The sequence below is a fragment of the Condylura cristata genome, unplaced genomic scaffold (genome assembly GCF_000260355.1).
Source record: "Condylura cristata isolate star-nosed mole 26May11 unplaced genomic scaffold, ConCri1.0 scaffold00004, whole genome shotgun sequence".
NCBI classification, from domain to species: domain Eukaryota; kingdom Metazoa; phylum Chordata; class Mammalia; order Eulipotyphla; family Talpidae; genus Condylura; species Condylura cristata.
This window is the reverse complement of record NW_004567105.1, coordinates 46,230,224-46,249,159: the sequence shown is the minus strand read 5'-3', so window position 1 is coordinate 46,249,159 and position 18,936 is coordinate 46,230,224. Positions and strand designations below refer to the sequence as shown.

Sequence of the window (18,936 nt, the reverse complement as noted above, 5' to 3'; positions counted from 1 at the left end):
ATAGCAGTAATAATAGCCATTTCTTCTTGAGTCTCTACTCTGGGCCAACCAACAAGCTAGATCCTTTCTATACTAGTGCTATTCATACATAAGCCTGCAAGGAAAGTGGCAGAACTGGTATTTAAAACCAGGACATTGAATAAAGGAAAAATAAATTTTTTGTTTGATATCTGTTACTAATGCTTTCACTAAAAAAAAAAATGTGTCAAGGTTCATGTAATTACATGGTGAAGCTGCTGACAAATGTTCCATCTTTGCTTGGAATTATATGATGAAAATAAATAACCTTATGTGAGTGACTTAGGGAATATTCTCAATTTACATAACCTAAGTTCATGATATTCAAATGTGTCTCTTAAAATACATAATATTGTGTAGTATCATATTTCAAAAGCGTTTTTATAGACATGGGGCCAATTTTGAATTGATGGTTTTGCTTTTACATAGGAAAGCTGTCCAAGAATGCTAACATAAGTTGTATAATAAATCAATTGTATTAACCATAGAAACCAACTGAAAACACTATGTGGTAAAAATTTGTAGCTATCGTCCTAGAGATACATCGAATGCTTCTATCGGGTTAATTCTTTGAAAGAAACTTTGATTGGAATGGAGAGGCAGCCAATAGGAGTGGGTCTCAAACATATTAAATGCTTCTATTTGTACATGTAATATAATTTTGACAAAAGATAAAATATAAATTCGATTTAAAAAATCCATTATTTTACCAACAGGATAACATCAATACAAAAATGTGAGAATTACCACTTACTGCTTATAACTTGCCTTTTGTCTAGTTTTTCTATCAACAAATATAACAGCTCTAATCAATAGTTCAAAAAGACAGTCAAGTCTACACCTTCATCTTATCAGGCTGTGCAATCCAACCTTATAGTAACTGTCTCTTTTGGCTAAAATTGTACCAGCCATTTCAATGTTTTTTTTAGTATGTTTGCAATATGTACAATTATTACTGCATTGATTTCTTTTTTATTTTCTTACATTGTTGCTCATTCTTATACAGTAATTGGTTCCTCCCCTCAGGTACAATCCCCTTGTTCTCCTGCGACCATATCACTGGTGAACCATCACCACAGTCCCTTGTGTTCTTCCCTTCCAGAAAAACTGAACACAAACAAGTTTGAGTCAGCAAAATCTTTCAAACAAGGAAAGACAAAAATGAAGTGGATTGAGAGATGGGTGTCAAGGGGGAGCAGAAGAATGTCTGCTTCAAGAGGTCTGCGACTGCCCTCTAGGGGTGAGAGACTCACCCTGCACATGAAACACTAGAAGGTACTGATGAGTGTCACCCCACTCCCTCTAATAGACACATGAATTAGCTTTTGTGGGCCACCATCACTACTTTCATTATGTACCCACACAGTTCTATTTTTCTATTTCTTTTCTTGGCCTGTGAAACAAAGTATAGATAGTAGCTAGTGTTACTGATGAAATGTCTCTCTTAGCTTTACATGAGTCTGGTCAAAGGCAAGTGGCTGATGTGGCATCTAGGGTGGAAAATGCAATTCAGACATCATTTTGGGAGAGATCCGGCTTAGTGGTTTATGCGGGTGAGGGAGGGAAGTGCTGAAAGAAAATACTTTCCAAAAATATTTACCAGACAAAGAAAAAGAACTAGACTTGGGACCAAGACATTCCAGGGAGACACCCTTAGACAGAAGCAATTTTCCAGGTCTGTTCCCCAGAAAGGTAGAAATAGCCAATTCCTACTTCTTCCCACCTCTGCCACCAAAAGCCCAGCTCATACTTCCTCTGAAAATAAACACAGCTAGAGCCAGGAGACATCTTCCAAACTGATCATAATTCAAAAATAGATGCTGCTGTCTTTCACAGGCAAGTGCAGGAAGGATATTTTGGAGCCAGACTTCTTGGAAAGACTTTCAGCATTTGCCACTGCATCCATGGGAGACAGCTGGAGGAGACAGTTGAGCAAGACATTCTTCTTCCAAGAGAGTATTCAGAAAGAAATCCCAGGATAAATGAAGGGGAAAACAGCCCACGGCATTTAGGAAGTCATTCATTTTATGCCTTTTCTTTCCAACCAGAAGGTCTTGCAGTCTGTCTGTATGGCTGATTCACTGTCTGTCTCATGCACATCTGAGCTTGGAGCTTTCCCAGAAGCCTTCCATGTGGTCAGGACCCCTTTTTCCAGCCCACCATGAGCTATGCAACCCGGGAGACTGGTAACACCACAGTCATAAATCATGTCACTCCTCTGCTTAATATCCTCCAGTGGCTCCAGGATGCCCCTCCCCCCATCTGTGTGACTCACCAGACTCACCCTGATCTTGTCTTCATCACCAGGCCAGTCTCCTCACCAGCAGGCAAATTTTCATGATCATCACCATACTCATGCTTTAGCCCACAAAATGAGTCTTCCAAGGAATGTCATCTCCTCTTCCCTTTTTATAAAGTCTACCTGACCTGCCAGGTCCGATTTTACTTATCCTCCCATCCCAGTCCTTCTTCTGAACACTTACTACATTGATTACTAACATAGGATTATAGCCCCCTTTTATAGTCCCTATACCCTATTAGGTGTAATGGTAATGATCCTACTGTGCTGTGCTATGCTTTACTTTACTATGATCCCACTATATGCACCTTCTACAGTACTCATTCTTTTGGTACTATTATGCCCATTGTATAGAGAAAAATCAAGTATTGGTGATGTAAAATAATTGGCCTACAATTGCACATTTACCAAGATTTTAAAATATTTACCCTTTGCCTCACTTTCAATCCTTATCTTGTATCCCTTTCATTTTCACTCTCTATGATGGTTATTGACTTTTCTTTCTTAAAGACAGTCACCACGACAAACAAACACATGCTCAATCCGTCTTAGAGTCTTGCACTGGCTTTGTATGGAAGCCTCCCCAGGCTTCCAGAGAGCTGGCATTTGCTTCTGTTATTATGGAATTCTTCTTAACTCACCTTGTCTGAAGATTCCCCTTAGCTTCTTATTGATTATGATGAAGATTATGGCCTCTTATTTTATGTTCTTCAAAGCATTTTATTTATTATTCTGCTAGACCATTCATTCCACTGTAATATAAACTCCATTAAAGCAAGAACTTTGTGTTATCTTTAGTTGAATCGCTGAGGCCTATAACCATAACCATGCTGGTAACTCATGGGCACTCAAATATTTGTTGAATGAAAAATTTACTCTGATAGTCATGCTTTTAGCTTCTATGTTAGCTTTATATTATAATTTTAGCAGAACTTATGGATGATACCATGTAAGTTAGTCATGGGTTTATGACTTTATGTCTTATAATATTTGCTATTATGCCACTTACATACAGATTCAACCTCTGTGTTGAATCAATGATTCGGTTTATAAACCAGTTTAAGAGAGGGAGCTTGGTATTGGACACCTGCATTTCCAATTTTGCCCAGCAGGGCACTGAACATTCAGGTCCTCAATGGGTGGCTGAGAGAACAGATAAATTTGTGAATCGGAGTGAGGTGGGTGACATCAACTTCATTTTTAAAATGTTTTGTCAAACTCTATTTCAGAACTATATTTAATCTGATTTTTTCTTTTTGTATAAATTTTTGGGCTTTTCTACTTTCCTGACAACTCAGCTGCCTGCTCAACATGCTCAAAGTTCTGGGTCTGCTGTCATTTCTGGGGAGGTCTACATTTCTGCCCAAGATGTAAATAAACAGAAGCCACAGGTGTTCAAAACAAATTAACTCAATCATGAGATTACTCTATTCCTGGTTAAACTGAGAGTTGTAAAAACATCGAGGCTGGAAGAGTTATGGAAAGGATGCTGGGTGGTTGGCTAATATACTTTGTGTCTGGAATACATTCACTTGAATTTTAATAGTTGAAGAGCTCTTTGGAAATTATCCCCATAAAGGGAAAGAATTCCTCTGATAAGTGTAACAGGTTTCTCACAATGTAGGCAAATCAGGCATCTTAAAAATAGACATATACACACCCTCAAATACATATGCAGCTAAGAGGCGTAAGACCCAACACAGTTGTTTACATGGAGGTTTAAATTCTCTTGAACTTGTTGTTATATATCTATCTCATTTCAGAGTGGACTTAATTAACTGACGAATACATACACTATCCAAGTCAGAATTAAGAAAAAGGAGACAATGACAAAATAATATAGTAGAAAGCTAACAAAAAATGACCTCTTTGGAAGTTAAAAAGTGCATTCCATACTAATCCATAATTTTCTGGTGGACCATACACCTTCCCTTAAACATTCTTGCCTACAACACCAAACCATTAACTCAGTTTCCAAATATAAGTGAATGACAATAGTATTTCTATTACTGATATAAAAGCTTAATAAGCAAGCACAACTGCATTCAAAGAAATATGCAGATAGCCTATCCAAGAATAAAAATAATTTCAACAAATTTCTAGGACATTGGGATAATATTTTGGTTTATAAAAAATGGTCAATAGGCCCTCCCTGGTGAAGCAACAGGTTAGAACACAGCACTGCAAGCTAGTCGCAGCCTCTTCAGTGTGAGTTTGATCCAGCCCAAGAGGTGACCCACATGTGTGGCAGACCTCTCCTGTCTCACTGGTTGCTCCCCTCAGCAGTGTACTTCATCAATCTGCCTACTCTGCTCCCTGCTCTGTCTGTGGTGAATCTTCTCACCACCCCTTCACCTCTGGCCTGTACCCTAGCTCTGTATGTATAAATAAACAGATAAATCTCTTTAAAAAAAAAAGAGGCCAATAGGGGGCCCTCCCTGGTGATGCAATGGGTTAGGCACAGCACTGCAAGCTAGCCTCAGCTACCTCAGTGCAAGTTCCATCTCCAGCCCCAGAGGTGACCCACATGGCACAGCAGATCTCTCCTGTCTCACCTGCTGCTCCCTTCAGCAGTGTAGTTTGTCAGTCTGCCTGTTTACTCCTGACTCTGTCTCTGGTGAATCCTCTCCTGCCCTTGCACCTGTGGCCTGTACCCCAGTTCTGTATGCATAAATAAATGAATATAAAAAAGTGATCAATAGGGCCTCTGTGGTGGTGCAATGGATTAAGTCTCAGCAGTATGAAGCTATGGGCAGCCACTGCAGCATGAGTTCAATCCCCAGCCAGGGAAGTGACCCACATGGTGCAGCAGACCTCTCCTGTCTCACCTACTGCTTCCCTCAGCAGTGTAGTTCAGTACATGTACTTGTTCTGCTCCCTACTCTGTCTCTGGCAAATCTTTTCACAAAGATCTTTTCTGGGCTACAACTCAGTTCTTATATGCATAAATAAATCTTGAAAAAGGGTCAATATCCCCTTTCTTTTCCTTTTGCAATAAAACTCGGAGAAAAATACTATGTTAAAAAATCTTTATGCAGGACATGTTCTAGTTTCTGGAGCATTTCCTCCTTATTTTTTGCTTACTGTGAATGACAATGAGTTGGTAGTCCAGATGAAAGGTGAAGAAACGTAAGCTTAAAATACTTACGTGTCATCTGTAAACGTGATTCCAAAATACTCCTTTTCTTTTAGGTTGAAATGTGAAGCCACGAGGTCCAGCAGCTCTCTTGACAAAAGTTTGGGCTGTTAAGATAATAATCTGATTAGAGACAATTTGGTTGCTCATTTTTCTCTTTTAGTGCTTCTAATTTCCTCTGTCCCAGATAGTTTAAAGCAACTTTTGTTTTAAAAACCTGGCCCTTTTGCTGTTGGAATTAATCTGCTACAGACAATTCTCTCAGAAACTGGGAAGGAGAGGAAGTGGGAATAGGAACATCAATGAAATCATCCTTTTATATATTTATTTGCAATTCAGTCCAATACCTTATTTCTTTTTCCCTCTAAGCTAATAATGTGTTTCCTAGTGCAGTGTTTAAAATCAAGCTAGATTACATGAATGAAATCTCTTTTGGAAAAAGAGTGTGTTGGAAACTACAACAGTATTTTGGAAAGTCCCTAGTATGTTACTAGTATGAAATAAACTTTATGTGGTTAGAGCTAGCTGAAAAGGCTCAAGATTCAAGGCTGTGGAGTCCCAAACCAAATTCTTACTACTGATGCTACTATAGAACAGCAATAGCTAATGTTTATTGTGTTGCAGTCCTTATATCCATTTGTTAATCCTTACAATGAGTCTATGAGGTAGTGGTCCTTATTTCCATTTTCTTTTAAAAATGTGCTTATATAATTTTTTTACATTGTTCATTTTTTACATTGCATTTTATAGGTGAGCCAACCAAGTGTATTTCTCGAAGTTACAACTAGTAAGGGCAGGGGTTTGAAAACAGCTCTGTCTGATTCCAAAGCATGATTTTTTTCATCTTTCTCTAGGAATGGAGTATTTGTACCCATTGTGCAAATTTTTGTCCACAGTAATTAATGAGTATCTAGTTAGAAGAAGGATTTAATCTATAAGATTTTGAGAAGCACTGAACCTGGTGGGGAAAAGCATGGTTTGAAATCATCCAGAATGTGCACAGAGGATAGTGAGTTTGCAGGAAGTAGGGAGAAAAGGGGGACTCACAGGAGGGCAGCCCAGAGGGGATTATTCGAACTTTGATAAAATGATTTAGATATCAATACTGTGGTTTGAGGTTGGTTTGCTATTGGGGAAGAAAGAATGGTGATGCTTTAAAAGGAAGGATGAAAGGAGGGAAGAAGTAAGAGAGGGACAGAGGGAAGAAAGGAAGAAACCGGGCAGAAAACAAAAACAATAATGGTTTTGCCACTGGAAAATATGATCACACTTACATTTATGAGTGAATGGTAAAACCATTGCTGGTACTGTTTCCATTCTAATGGAAGCTTGTGCATAGTGGGCTAAGGGCAGCCTCAGAAGTGAGAAGAACTTAGGTTTGGCTACAGGAGAGGATTCTAGCATTTACTGGAGGTATGGCTTTCAGAAAGGACTTCCATAATTTTCTAGGACTTTGGTTCCAGAGTAATGAGTGATTGAAAAAAGAAACAACAACAATAAAATATCATCACTCACATGGTTAGTATTATTTATAAAGACATTTTATTCACATATATAATCTAACTGGATTTGAACTATAATTCTGTGAGGAAGAAGACTAAGCAATCTTAATTGAAGTTCACAGCTGATGAAACTAGATATTTAACTTGCATGTCAGAAAGTGACAGAATGCATATTCTCAGCTCCAAATCACCCTACAGAGTTACACTGTGGTCTGTTTACCTCAAGAGGGTGAGAGAAGTCAAGGCATTTGCCAGGTACCACACAGCTACTGAGAGTCAAATTTGAGATTGGAATCCAAGCGCCTCCTAATCTATCTCTGGCCGACATACTCTTATCTTACATACAGACCCGAGTTTTCTGACTGAAACTGCCTTTCTCTGCTTAAGCAATCATGACTTTTGAGGCACAGATGAGCAAGTTGCAGGTCATGAGGCCCACGGAAGTCCCAGGACACTGTTGCTTTGTATGGAACGCCTACCTGAACCAGCAGCTCCAGTCTCCTGTCATCGAGGAGGTGCACCTGGCAGAGCCTGCCCTCAGTCATCTGTCAGGACAAGACAGCAAGAGTGGCGTCAGGTTGGAGGCTGACAAAACAACCCCTGAACTCGATTTATAACTTGTTTTACATGTGATGCAAATTGTTGCATTTGAGTTAACCAACAGGCATGACCATAAATAGATTTACTATAAGGCCTTAGTTTTTGAATACATATTTTTATTATTTTCCTATTTTTTAGTTTTTGTATTTAAAAGGAAGAGAATAAAAGGCAAAGATGACCAATATATTGAAAAAGTAATGCTTATCTAACAGCATACAAGATTATACTGTGAAAATAAGATTTCCTCCCAGTAGAAACTATTAGTTTTTTTTCTTGAATCAATATTTTATTTTTCAAATGGAAATGTCTTTATATTTATTGGTGAATTAAATAAATATGATCATGTGTCACTGTAAGAAAAAAGATATGAACTATAGTCTCCACTGTGGCAATTTCTGGCCCTCTTTATATTATATGACTGTAATATGAGAATAATTAAGAATAATAAAGATACATACTGAGAAACAGTGTGATGTATACATTTCCAAATAGAACCCCTTTGATGAACGCCTGTGCCAAATCATTTTACCTGCAGAAATCATTCTGTCAGCTTGAAAATTCTCATAGGTCATCATTATATGTATTACTATTTTTGGATATATGCAAGTACATGTTTAAAAGATATCATCATAAGTGTCTTACTTTAATTATTATATTGCATATATTATTCTGAAACTGAATTTATATATATATATGTATATATATCAGCTAGGACTCAGCTATACTTATGATTTATGTCCCTTGATTTTTTAAATTCATTATTTCTTGGAGATTTTTTTATTCTTAACACTTACAGACTAACTTTTAAAGTTCTAAAGTATCAACTTATCAATAAGTATCTTGTGTTGAGAAATACTTCAGCTATATCTTTTCCTATTACAAATGTCACAAAGAATTTTGCACATCCAGCTTGGCCCACAGATGTGGCCACTGGGTTATGTTAGAAAAAAGTGCTAGGGCAACATATTGCCTCTCAAGGTTTCTCAAAACTTTAAGACTTGGAAACTCAGATACCTATACACCCAATTTAAAATGAAACTGTCCCCTTTACAGAGCACCAACTACATAGTTACCATGGTTGTAGGCATTTTATATAAATTTTGTGTGAGCAGCATAGTCCCTTCTGGGATTGACATTATTATTTAATAGATGAGGAAACGAGACTCAGTGTAGGACAAGCAACTTGTTTACAATGTGGGAAATATGATTACATGTACACTTTTTGAGTGAATTCTGCATTCAAGTCTAAAAACTGGCTCACATGGTTGGAAAATAGCATTGTCGAGATATTGGTGTGGGAGCCACTGGTGCTAAGAGGCTAGTGAATGGCTCTACTTTGTGCATGGCCTCAGCTATGTCCTTGCTCTGCAAAGCCAAGGTCAAATACACACCTTTTTGGTAAAGGGAACAAATTTTTGTTTGTCCCAAGTACTATGCTTAACACTTTATGTATATATCTCATAAAAACTCCACAACCACCTACAAAATGGCAGTGTTCCCATCTTAAAGATAAGGAAACAGACTTCAAGTAATTAATTAGAAGGTACAACTTGGGCAAGAAAAGGAAGACAAGGCAAGGCTTGAATTAAGGTCTAACTGGAAAAAAGTCATCTATTTTTTTATTTTTCTCTTAATATGGAAGGAAATAAGCAAGTATGTCAATTTAAATAAGTTGATTTCTTTTGTGAAACCTATATACAAGCTAACCCCAAATACACATCCTATGGAAAAATACGGTAAAATAATATTCAAGAGATCAATTCACACAAAATGCATCCTTAAATGAAGATATCAGAGCAATACAGTATTTTAAGCTACTCTGCTAAAACGTGATCCAAATTAATTTATATGCTGGTTTTAAAAAAATCTTTTTTCCTTTTCATTTTGTTTTAGGCTTCCCATGGACAAGTCAGTGTTTCTTCTTGCAACACATAATTTTATTCTAGAAAAGCAAATAAAAAATTTGAATGCGCAAAATGATGTAAAGTTAAACAATTAAAAATAGATTTAAAATTTTTTTGGTGTATCTCCTCATCTCTTTATAAGCCCAGTGTCCATATTTGGATGACTTGGTCCTGCTCCTTTGGCCTCAATTGATTAGCCCAGGGATGGACCCAAGTGTGGCCAATCAGAACTTCAGCCCAGGAAATCTGGGATTGAGTCTGAGAGGATGAAAATGCATTTGTTCTGGGGTAGCCATTTTCTGCTGTGTGTGCAGAAAAAGGAAAATCTTCTGCAGAGAGAATGAAAGTGTCAGTAATTAGAAGGAGACATGAGAAAAAAATGTATTCTGAGAGGGAAATCTTGAAAGAGTTATTGTGAGTGTCCCTCATATATTTTCTGTCACTTTTAGTCTCTGCCACTGATCTAAGTGATTTCTTGGCCTTGCATTTCATCTAACAACACACATTTCTTTAATAAAGCCACTTTTGTTTTCCTAAGATAACAAGTTGTATTCTGCTTCTTACAACTAAAAACATCTCCATAATATGCCATAGTTACTACCTAAATAAAGGCAAAAGGTTTCCAAAGGATGGAATTTGTAGCTGATGTCAATAATAAGGTAAAGTTTCCTCATAATTGGGCCCTCCCTGGTGGCGCAGTGGGTTAAAGCACAGCACTAAGAAGCTAAAGCCACTTCAGCAAGAGTTCGATCTCCACCTGCCCTGAAGGTGCGGCAGACCTCTCCTGACCTGCCCGCTGCTCTCCTCATCAATGTGCTCCATCAGTTGGCCTGTTCTGTTCTCCACTCTGTCTCTGGTGAAGCCTCTCATGGCCCCTGCACCTCTGACCTATACTCCACTCTGTATGCATAAATAAATAAATCTTAAAAAAAAAAGTTTCCTCATAATCACAGATGTCCCCATCAATGACAATATAGCAGCCAAGAGAGAGGTTCACATTTTAAAGGGTAGGGAGAGGTGGGAATGAACAAACCATTCACTATCTAATGTGATGAGATACTACACAGGAAAACAGCAGAACAGATGAGCTGGTGAGAAAAACTGCAGTCTTTTGCCCACACTGGCACAAATGTGGTGAATAATGACAAGGGTTGTATTTGAAGGGTTGTACTATACAGGGTTCACAATGACATTACCATAAATATAGAATCACTTAAAAATTAAAAACAACCAATCTTAGTGAGCATATTTAATATGTGGTAACTCATTTAACACCACTAGGTAAAAATCTCTATCATCCTCATTTTAGAGTTGCAAATGTACTGAGGCACTTTGTACTGAGGCACAGAGAGGCCAAGTAACTGGCCTGAGGTCACGTAGCTAGCAAATGGCAGAGCTGGGATTCCAGCCTAGACAGATTAACTGCTAAACCCATGTTCTTCTCTCTACCATGTTATAAAGTAATTATTACCTATGAGAGAAATTAAATATACTGTCTTGCCATCTCACATGTTATATTATTTCAATAATTTGTTTTCTTTACAAAATTGGTAATTTTAAAATCTCATTTGGGAGATAATGAATAAATAGCATTTCTTATTACAAACTGCCTTCTCCTAAGCTTTAGGAGTTTGCATTCACTTCTTTAGTTCAGTCAGTCTCAGTCCAGACAAAAACTAGTTTGCCAAGATAGGCCACACCACTTCATTTACGGCAACATACATTTCTTTTCAGAAACAAATACCATGACAACAAGCAATACTCTTTCTTCAGTTTTGTGTAAAATTAGGTGAAACAATGACATTGCAATCCTACAGAGACCAGGGGAAGAGTTTCAGTTTTGATCCCTACCATCACGATAACATGGCAGCATATGAATTTAAACAATATAAAAAGTGATCTTGTTGAAAAGTTTTACTTCACACCCACCCAGACTGGATACCGTTCCCAGCATCTCCTCCCCTTCTTCCCCCCGCCCCCTCAGAAATCTGGAGGTTAATATTGTGCATGTTGGATTAAAACTCCCACCTCAGTCTGTGGCTGCCCTGTGTTTTCTCCCCAGTCGACACAGCAGGTTCTGAAGGGCAAGTGCTGAGGACTAGTGAAAGGAGCTTGTCCATCTGCTCAGTGGTCAGATGAGGAAGGTCAGAAGGGAAGTAGGAATCGGCCTCAAGCCAGAGCTGTGGTTCGTGGAACACCAGATGTATAGCCCATGGAGGGGGTCAAGCCCCCCTCCCACCCACCCTCAATGCCATGGACTGACTTAGGAGATAAGGAAAGTGAGTTGGTAGGAAACCTAGTGGTCAATTCAAGACAGGGCAGTGGAGGACCATTCACAACCCCTGGGGTAGCTTTAGAAGCAACAGGAAATAACTGCTACAAAAAAAAAAAAAAAAAAAAAAAAAGACCAAAACCCCAGGCTACTTCTTTTTTGCTTCAGTAGTTCTTTGGAACACGGAAATATGAAAGCTTAGCAAGGAAGCAACCAGTTTCCTTTTTTCCCTCCCCCCTCTCTCTTTCCCTTTTGACCTTTTCTGAAGGCTTAGCAAGAGCAGGCTTGCCTCATTGCCTCATGAAAAGGATTCCTCAGGCTGTTCTGGTAGGTGGCTGGGATTGGTCTAGTCTTCAATCCCTTGTTTGCATGTGAACAGAGCCAGCTCTCTCTCCAGGCTCTGAGTCTAGATGAGCCCTGCATGTTCCAAATTTATAGTCATGGTCTTCAAATAACAGACTCAATTCCTTCACTTCCCTGTGTAGAATTGCTCAATGGCTTTTCATACAATCCAAGGCTCTAACTCCTTACCCTGCCACTAATATCCACATGACCTGGGCTCCACCCTCTCCACATTTACTTGCAACTCAACTGCCTCTGCCTGACATGCTACTCACTCCGCTTTTCTTCCCAAGATGAAAGTTCATTCTCACTTTGAGGTTTGCATATGCTGTTATCTATCTTGGTGCCCTTTAGCCAGATCACCACATAATTAGGTATCTTCACATCTTTCAAGTCTCATAAATCAAATGGTATCATTTCTAATACTCCTTCCCTATTCTCACTATGAAGTGATCTTGAACACACTCTCTCTCATATCATGTTGCTTTATTTTCCTGATAGTTAATATTTCTTAGTTATTTTTCTCTTCCACCATCAGAATGTAAGTTCCATGGAAGATACCTTGATTACTTTGCCCACTATTATATGCCCTGAGCCTACACCATAGTGTGGTGGTAAATAAGTACATTCTGAGTGAAGGAACACCTTACCTGGTCTTAACCACAGGTAACAGTAAAATAAAGCCACAACTGATTAAAGTTGGCAGAACATAAGGCAAAATGATGGTGTTCTAAGACACCTTCCAAGCCTTGACCCAGACAATCCTACACTAAGTAAATCGAGCTTCCCACCCAGAAACAAAGTGTGCTGTTAGACTCTTCAGCAGGTGAGATATTCTGGATGAACTGGAGAGAGGTAGCAGGGAGCTATCTAGGACATTTCTTACTTTGAGATCTATTGAGTGGAGGCAGTTTTATGTTTCTCCCAAGTGATGTCAACCCCAGCTAAACAGGGAGCCTTTATATGATCTCTGGGTGTCAACTGAATATAAGCCATTGACTCTCCAATTCAGAGAATGGCCTAGACTGACACAGATGTCTCCGACCAAGTCAGCTGTGATTTTCCCTCAACTACTTCCAAGACAGTGCCTCTCCTCCCATGTGCCACCATGGGGAACTTTCTCTCAGGATCAATAGACAATTCTCTAACCTCTATTAAGCACTTTCCACATTCACGTGAGCACTGAGTACTTCACACATGCAGTATCTCCTTTTATGCTGAGGTGACATGTGTGTCACTTCTGAGGAGACAGGTGTGACTACTTAGATTTTGCAGAGGGCAACACTGGAGTGCAGAGAAGTTTAGTAAATTGTCTTGGGTCTCTTTGCTGTGAATAGGATAGGACTTCAGGCTTCCTCAGTGGTTCTAAAGTAGGGCTCAGGAACCCTAAGGTGTACTGCCTGTGAAGGAGGGAAAAGAATGACAGTGAGAGAGGAAGAAGGCAGCCTACAAGAGTGAAAGATAAGAAGGTGGATTAGTAGTGAGAGACAGAGAGGGAAAAAGAAGATGAAATTTCCTGCTTTAGGAAAAATGTTAACAATATAATGTAATGGTTACTGATCTGTGTCTGGTATTTTCCAGAGTTCTTTCTCCTACTTACATGGATCTTTTAAATTCCATTTCATAACTACCCTGTGAGTTTGTTCCCAATACTAACTTTATTTTATGGGAGAGGCAACTGAGGCTCAGAGAAGGTCAATGACTGCCTTTCCTCACAAGGTTTTAGAATGAGAAAGGTGGCGGGGCAGCATAGAAATGAAGGCACGCTGCTTGCAGCGTTCACACTCTTCATGTATGTGGTACCACTTCTGCTGAAGGTAGTTCCCATCCAATAGGTCTTAGATATTAAACTACACATGGTTTGGTTTTTAACATGTTATTTGATCTCCAAGCATAATATGGTTCTGGAAAAGTTTGATCGAGAGTTATTAAATCAGAGTTGCCAGGTTTGGACTATGATCAGTTTTCTAATCCCCATTCCTTTGCTGTCCATTGGCCCTGGACTGAAGAAATAAAACTGGTGTTTATATATTTGCTATGGGTTTTTACTGAGTATCAGGATGGAATGAATCCCCATTTGGTGGCTGGTGGGCTCTGTCAAGCTGACGTAAACACTCTAGGTGCAAGGTAGTTCTCAGTAATAGGCCTGCAGGGCCTGATTCCACATTAGTCTGCACTCAAGACATAGTCTAGGATATGTGGAGGAGCTCTGGATTCTGTGCATATTCACTCAAACAATACTACCTGAGCACTTTTTAAGTCTAAGCACTGCTCAGAATATATTGATATATCTGAAAAAACACCACAGGGGTACTTCCCTGAAAACTTTCCTAGAGTAGGGTTTCTTGACTTAGCCACAGTGGAAAATGGGGCCTCTACATTTTTTTTTGCTGTGGAGGGCTTGTCCTGTGCACTGCAGGATGGTTAGCAGCCTCTCTGGCTTCTCCCCACTGGATTCCAGTTACCTCATCCTCCTTCTGACACCCAAAGTTGTCTCCAGACACTACAAGGTGTCTTCTGGGGGACAAAACTGTCTCTGGTGGAGAACAATTGTTTGAAAGGTATGGAGAAGAAAATATTAGCAATTAAATAAGACATATTTAGATAACAATAAGGACACAATAGGATCAACTTCCTTGGAAATAAATTCTGAGCATATGGAAACTCACTTCTTGTCCAGGAAGCATGAGAAATGAGGAAATAGATGGAAAGAACTTAGATTGAACTACTAAAAAGTGGTTTCCAGGCCCTCCCTGGTGGCACAGGGGGTCAAAGCACTGCACTAAGAAGCTTAAGTCACTTCCACATGAGTTCAATCCCCACCTGCCCCCAGAGGAGATCCATATGGCGCGGCAGACCTCTCCTGACCAGCCTGCTGCTCCCCTCAGCAGTGTACTTTGTCGATCTGCCTGTTCTGCTCCCCACTCTGTCTCTGGTGAACCTCATCCTCTGCATCTCTGGCCTGTACCCTAGTTCTGTATGAATAAATAAATAAATCTTAAAAACAAAACAAAAACAAAAAAACAGTGGTTTCCAATGAAGGCTGGAGGGATACCACTGTTTTCTGGACTTTCACATTCAGTTGCAAGCTCCCTTCTACCTGACAGAGGTTTCAGGAAAGCAATGAGAAAAACTGGCTAGAGGAGAGCCAATTCTACAGATCCAGCATCAACCTGGTAAATAATTTCAGTCAGTGTTGGCAGACACTACCTGGGGAGGACATTCTCATCAAAAACAACCCCTTATCGAATTAAAGGCAAATCTCATAGGGCTGGTGAAAAGAAAATCAAGGCTTCAAAAGAAGGAAGAAAGCAAAATTACTTAGTAGACCTGGAGCTGAAGGCATCAAGGCACCAGCCTGGTGCCCATGAGGTGTGCCAAGGATTAAGAATCTGGAGGCTAGGGTTTGTGTCTTGGTTCTGCTATATAACTAAGAGCATGGTCTGAAGGTCAAAGTGTCTCTCTAAATCCTAGTTTCTGCTCCTGTCAAATGGGAATGCTAAGACTCAATTTCATTTCACTCTATTTCAAACTTCCAATGCAGGTTCAACCTAAAATATACTTTAAAGATACAGGTAAGAATCATATCACTAGTAACACACTGTATTTATTGGGCATAGATTGGGTTTTAGGGTCTCTGTTAAGTGCCTGAGAAACATTGTCAGCTGTACCCTAGTGTAGTGAGTGCTGTTGTTAGTGGCGATGATCTGTAAGCTGGTGAATGCTTAATTATGTTAACTGTTAAGTCGTTACTTTAAGTTGGTTAAATATTTACTTTTTTAATCAATGAAAAAAATTCTCCTGGATTAATAGGAGGTGGGAAGCTGTTTTATTTAACTTGAAAATAAACCCACCAGTTAAGTGCTGGAGAGATGACAATCCAATGGCTGGGAATTAATTCCATTCTGAATGCTTAGTGATAATCAATCACTAACTAACCCAACACTATCATTTTTAGCTACCCATGTTCCCAAACTGGAAAAATGCTTGTACCTTATTTGATTGTGATCAGATCATGTCTTAGACCAGCTAAGTTGGTTCTCACCAATAAGAAACAGAAACGAGTTAAGTGCTATTGTGTCTGTCATGTACATTTTAGCTACTGAATTCTCACACCACCCTGTGAAAGAGGTATTTTTTGCCCTGTGTTTTACACCAAAGAAGCTGAAACCCTAACAGGTTGAGAATAACTTGTCCAGGTTCCTAGGTAATGAAGAACTGAGCCAAATTCATTAAGGATCACCAAATACTTGTTTTATATGTGTGTGTGTGTATTACATAGAAATATTTAATATGACATATAATACATCTAATTACATATAATATGATTGATATGTGTACATATACATATACATATAAATAAGTAAGTAAATAAAAAAGAACCACCAACGAAGGGGTAAAGCTGGTGACATATCTGCATGGAAGATACTGCAATGAAGAGGATTATAAGATCTCTTCACTTTTCCATTTAGCAGCTCAGATTTAGGTCTAATGAGAGTCTCTCAAATATTTATTTTCAGAAAATCATGCACGATATTTCTACTGTTCCTTTTCAGAAAGAAAAAAAAAAAGCCAATCCTCTTTACTTAAAACCAGTCGTTAGGCTGTATTTTTAGGCGTCATGGTACAATATCAATGAGTCAAACCGGAAAGAAAAGCTGGGAGGGCACAGAAACAGTCAACAGGAAAAGTCACAAAGTAACACTGTGGGCTGTGGGGTGGCTGGGGATTTTCGTTTTTTGCCTGGCTTAGGGTTGACCAGAAATGAAGTTGTCTAGTCGGCTGGTAGAAAATGGAAATTTTTACTTTGGTGATTCTGCAAGTAGCAGGCATCCTGTGGTTTGGAGACTTTTTGTTTTGCCAAATCTGAGTTTTCTCTTTTCTTCTGAAAAACAGCCTGTCGGAAGGAGGGAAAGTACTGTAGCTTTCAAAAAACATAAAGACAGTGCAGCTCCTGTGCTCCTGTGACCAGATTTTAAAAATGAACCACATACTTAAAATTTAAAGATATTCTAGGTACTGTTTATTCACTGTATGACACACTGGGAATTCTGGGCAGAATACAAGCCATCCACAGAGCAAACAAATCACACATACTGCCCCAGAAACCTCAAAATGCACAAAACGTCAGTAGAAAACCTAAATAAACTTTATGCTAATTTTGGAGCACATACTCATTGTTAGCCCTCACAGGTTTCAATTTTTCAGCCGTTCTGTTAGAATATCTCTGACTTAGGGGTAACAAAATTTCTGTGTTCTTCATGGTGTATGAAAGATTTGAGTAAGTCCTTAAGAGTTTATCATTAATAAAAAAAAGATTGGACTAGGTCTAGAAATGAGTTGAAGCTAGAAATGATATTTGGGTAGGGGATTTAGAAAAGCATTGTGAAATGGTGAAAACAGAGAAGTCAATCTCATGTGTGCCAATATAGAATAACTCTTCATCTTAATGTTGCATGTATGTTGGATTAAAACTCCTGCCTCCATCTGTGGCTGCCTTGAGTTTTCTCCCCAGGTGACAGAGCAGGTTCCCCTATGGACACGCACACTGCTGAAGATCTCCTGACTGAGAACTGCAAATCTGGTATCAGATACTTGGTATTATTGGCTATTCCTATTCTTTGCCACTAGAATATTTAATTTACAGGTGTTTTTCTAGCTTCTAAGACAATACCCTCAAGCTGATCATGGGCTTAATAATTATGTATGGAAAGAATGCCTTTCCCTTCACTTTTACCTTCCACTCCTGAGTTCTCTGCCCATTTTTATTGTTAGGGTCTCATTGGCAAATGAGTGACTCCTTTGCCTCTTAATTGTCAGATGCCTGGTAATTGTGTGTTAGCTTTCTGGAATTCACCAAACTACTGAAACTCTTTTCTTTGACTATGGAGGCTTCCATGACCTTAAAACATAGTGAGAGATGTTTCCAGAGCTTTCATTCACCAGCAGAATGGAGCACATGTCATTATGCCCTGTCGGCAAGTTCCTCCCCATTACTATTCCTGCTCTGTTCTAATCTCAGTTCCGTTTTAACTCCATCAGAAAGGATGAGTCTTGTGAGAGGAAGTATCATCCAAAGCTTGCAGCTGTATCCAGGGAACCAAATATTTCCCTTGTGACCCTGCCTCACTATTGCTTTCTTAGACTCACTCTCCTCTTCAGGAGCAGCACTATGAGGGGTGAGGGACTGGTCATTTGATAAGACCAGTTGCTCTGATAAGAATGGCCTGTGTTCTGATAAGAATGGCTTGTGTGGTGGGTTATACAGACGATTCAGAAAATTATTTAATTCTAGAATTCCTGGGCTTTGATCACACTCGGCTTTATTCAGGGAGAAATGTTGGGGAGGAGCTCCTCTCCTCACTCTCCCAGTAGTTGCGAGTATCCCTTTCTCCCCCTCCCTGGAATTCAGATGGGAATGCGATCTACTTCCAGCTTTTCTTCTCAATAGCTGAAGACTTCAGTTAAATCACTTTCTTAGTCACAGCTGTAAGATGGGGATGATTTTGCCCAGTGCATGTGAGCATTCCATAAAAAGCAGCTATCGTGGTCTTCCCTGATGGTACAGCAGGTTAAAGCACAGCCACTTTTGCATGAGTTCGATCCCCAGCTCTGGAGGTGACCTACATAGTATGGCAGCCCTCTCCTGACCCTCCCGCTGCTCCCCTCAGCAATATACTTTGCTGATCTGCCTGTTCTGCTCACTACTCTGTCTCTGATGAATACTCTCACCACCCCTGCACCTCTACCCTGTACCCCCATTCTGTATGCATAAATAAATCTTAAAAAAAAAAAAAGAGCAGCTATTGCTACTTTTTTTTTTTTTAAAGATTTATTTATTTATTCATACAGAACTGGGGTAC

The 18,936-nt window shown here is 39.3% G+C and overlaps 1 protein-coding gene across 3 annotated transcripts in view; it reads right to left on the bottom strand.

Annotated features, from left to right (window-relative positions):
- FRMD4B (FERM domain containing 4B) overlaps positions 1 to 18,936 on the bottom strand; it is a 305,516-nt gene that overhangs the window by 113,627 nt on the left and 172,953 nt on the right. For all 3 annotated transcript variants that reach the window (XM_012720470.1, XM_012720471.1, XM_004675986.2), the window contains 2 exons: positions 7,435 to 7,500; positions 5,466 to 5,560 (listed from right to left, as the gene is read on the bottom strand). In XM_012720470.1, the coding sequence (XP_012575924.1) occupies positions 5,466 to 5,560; positions 7,435 to 7,500 (161 nt within the window). The remainder of the gene's footprint in view (positions 1 to 5,465; positions 5,561 to 7,434; positions 7,501 to 18,936) is intronic.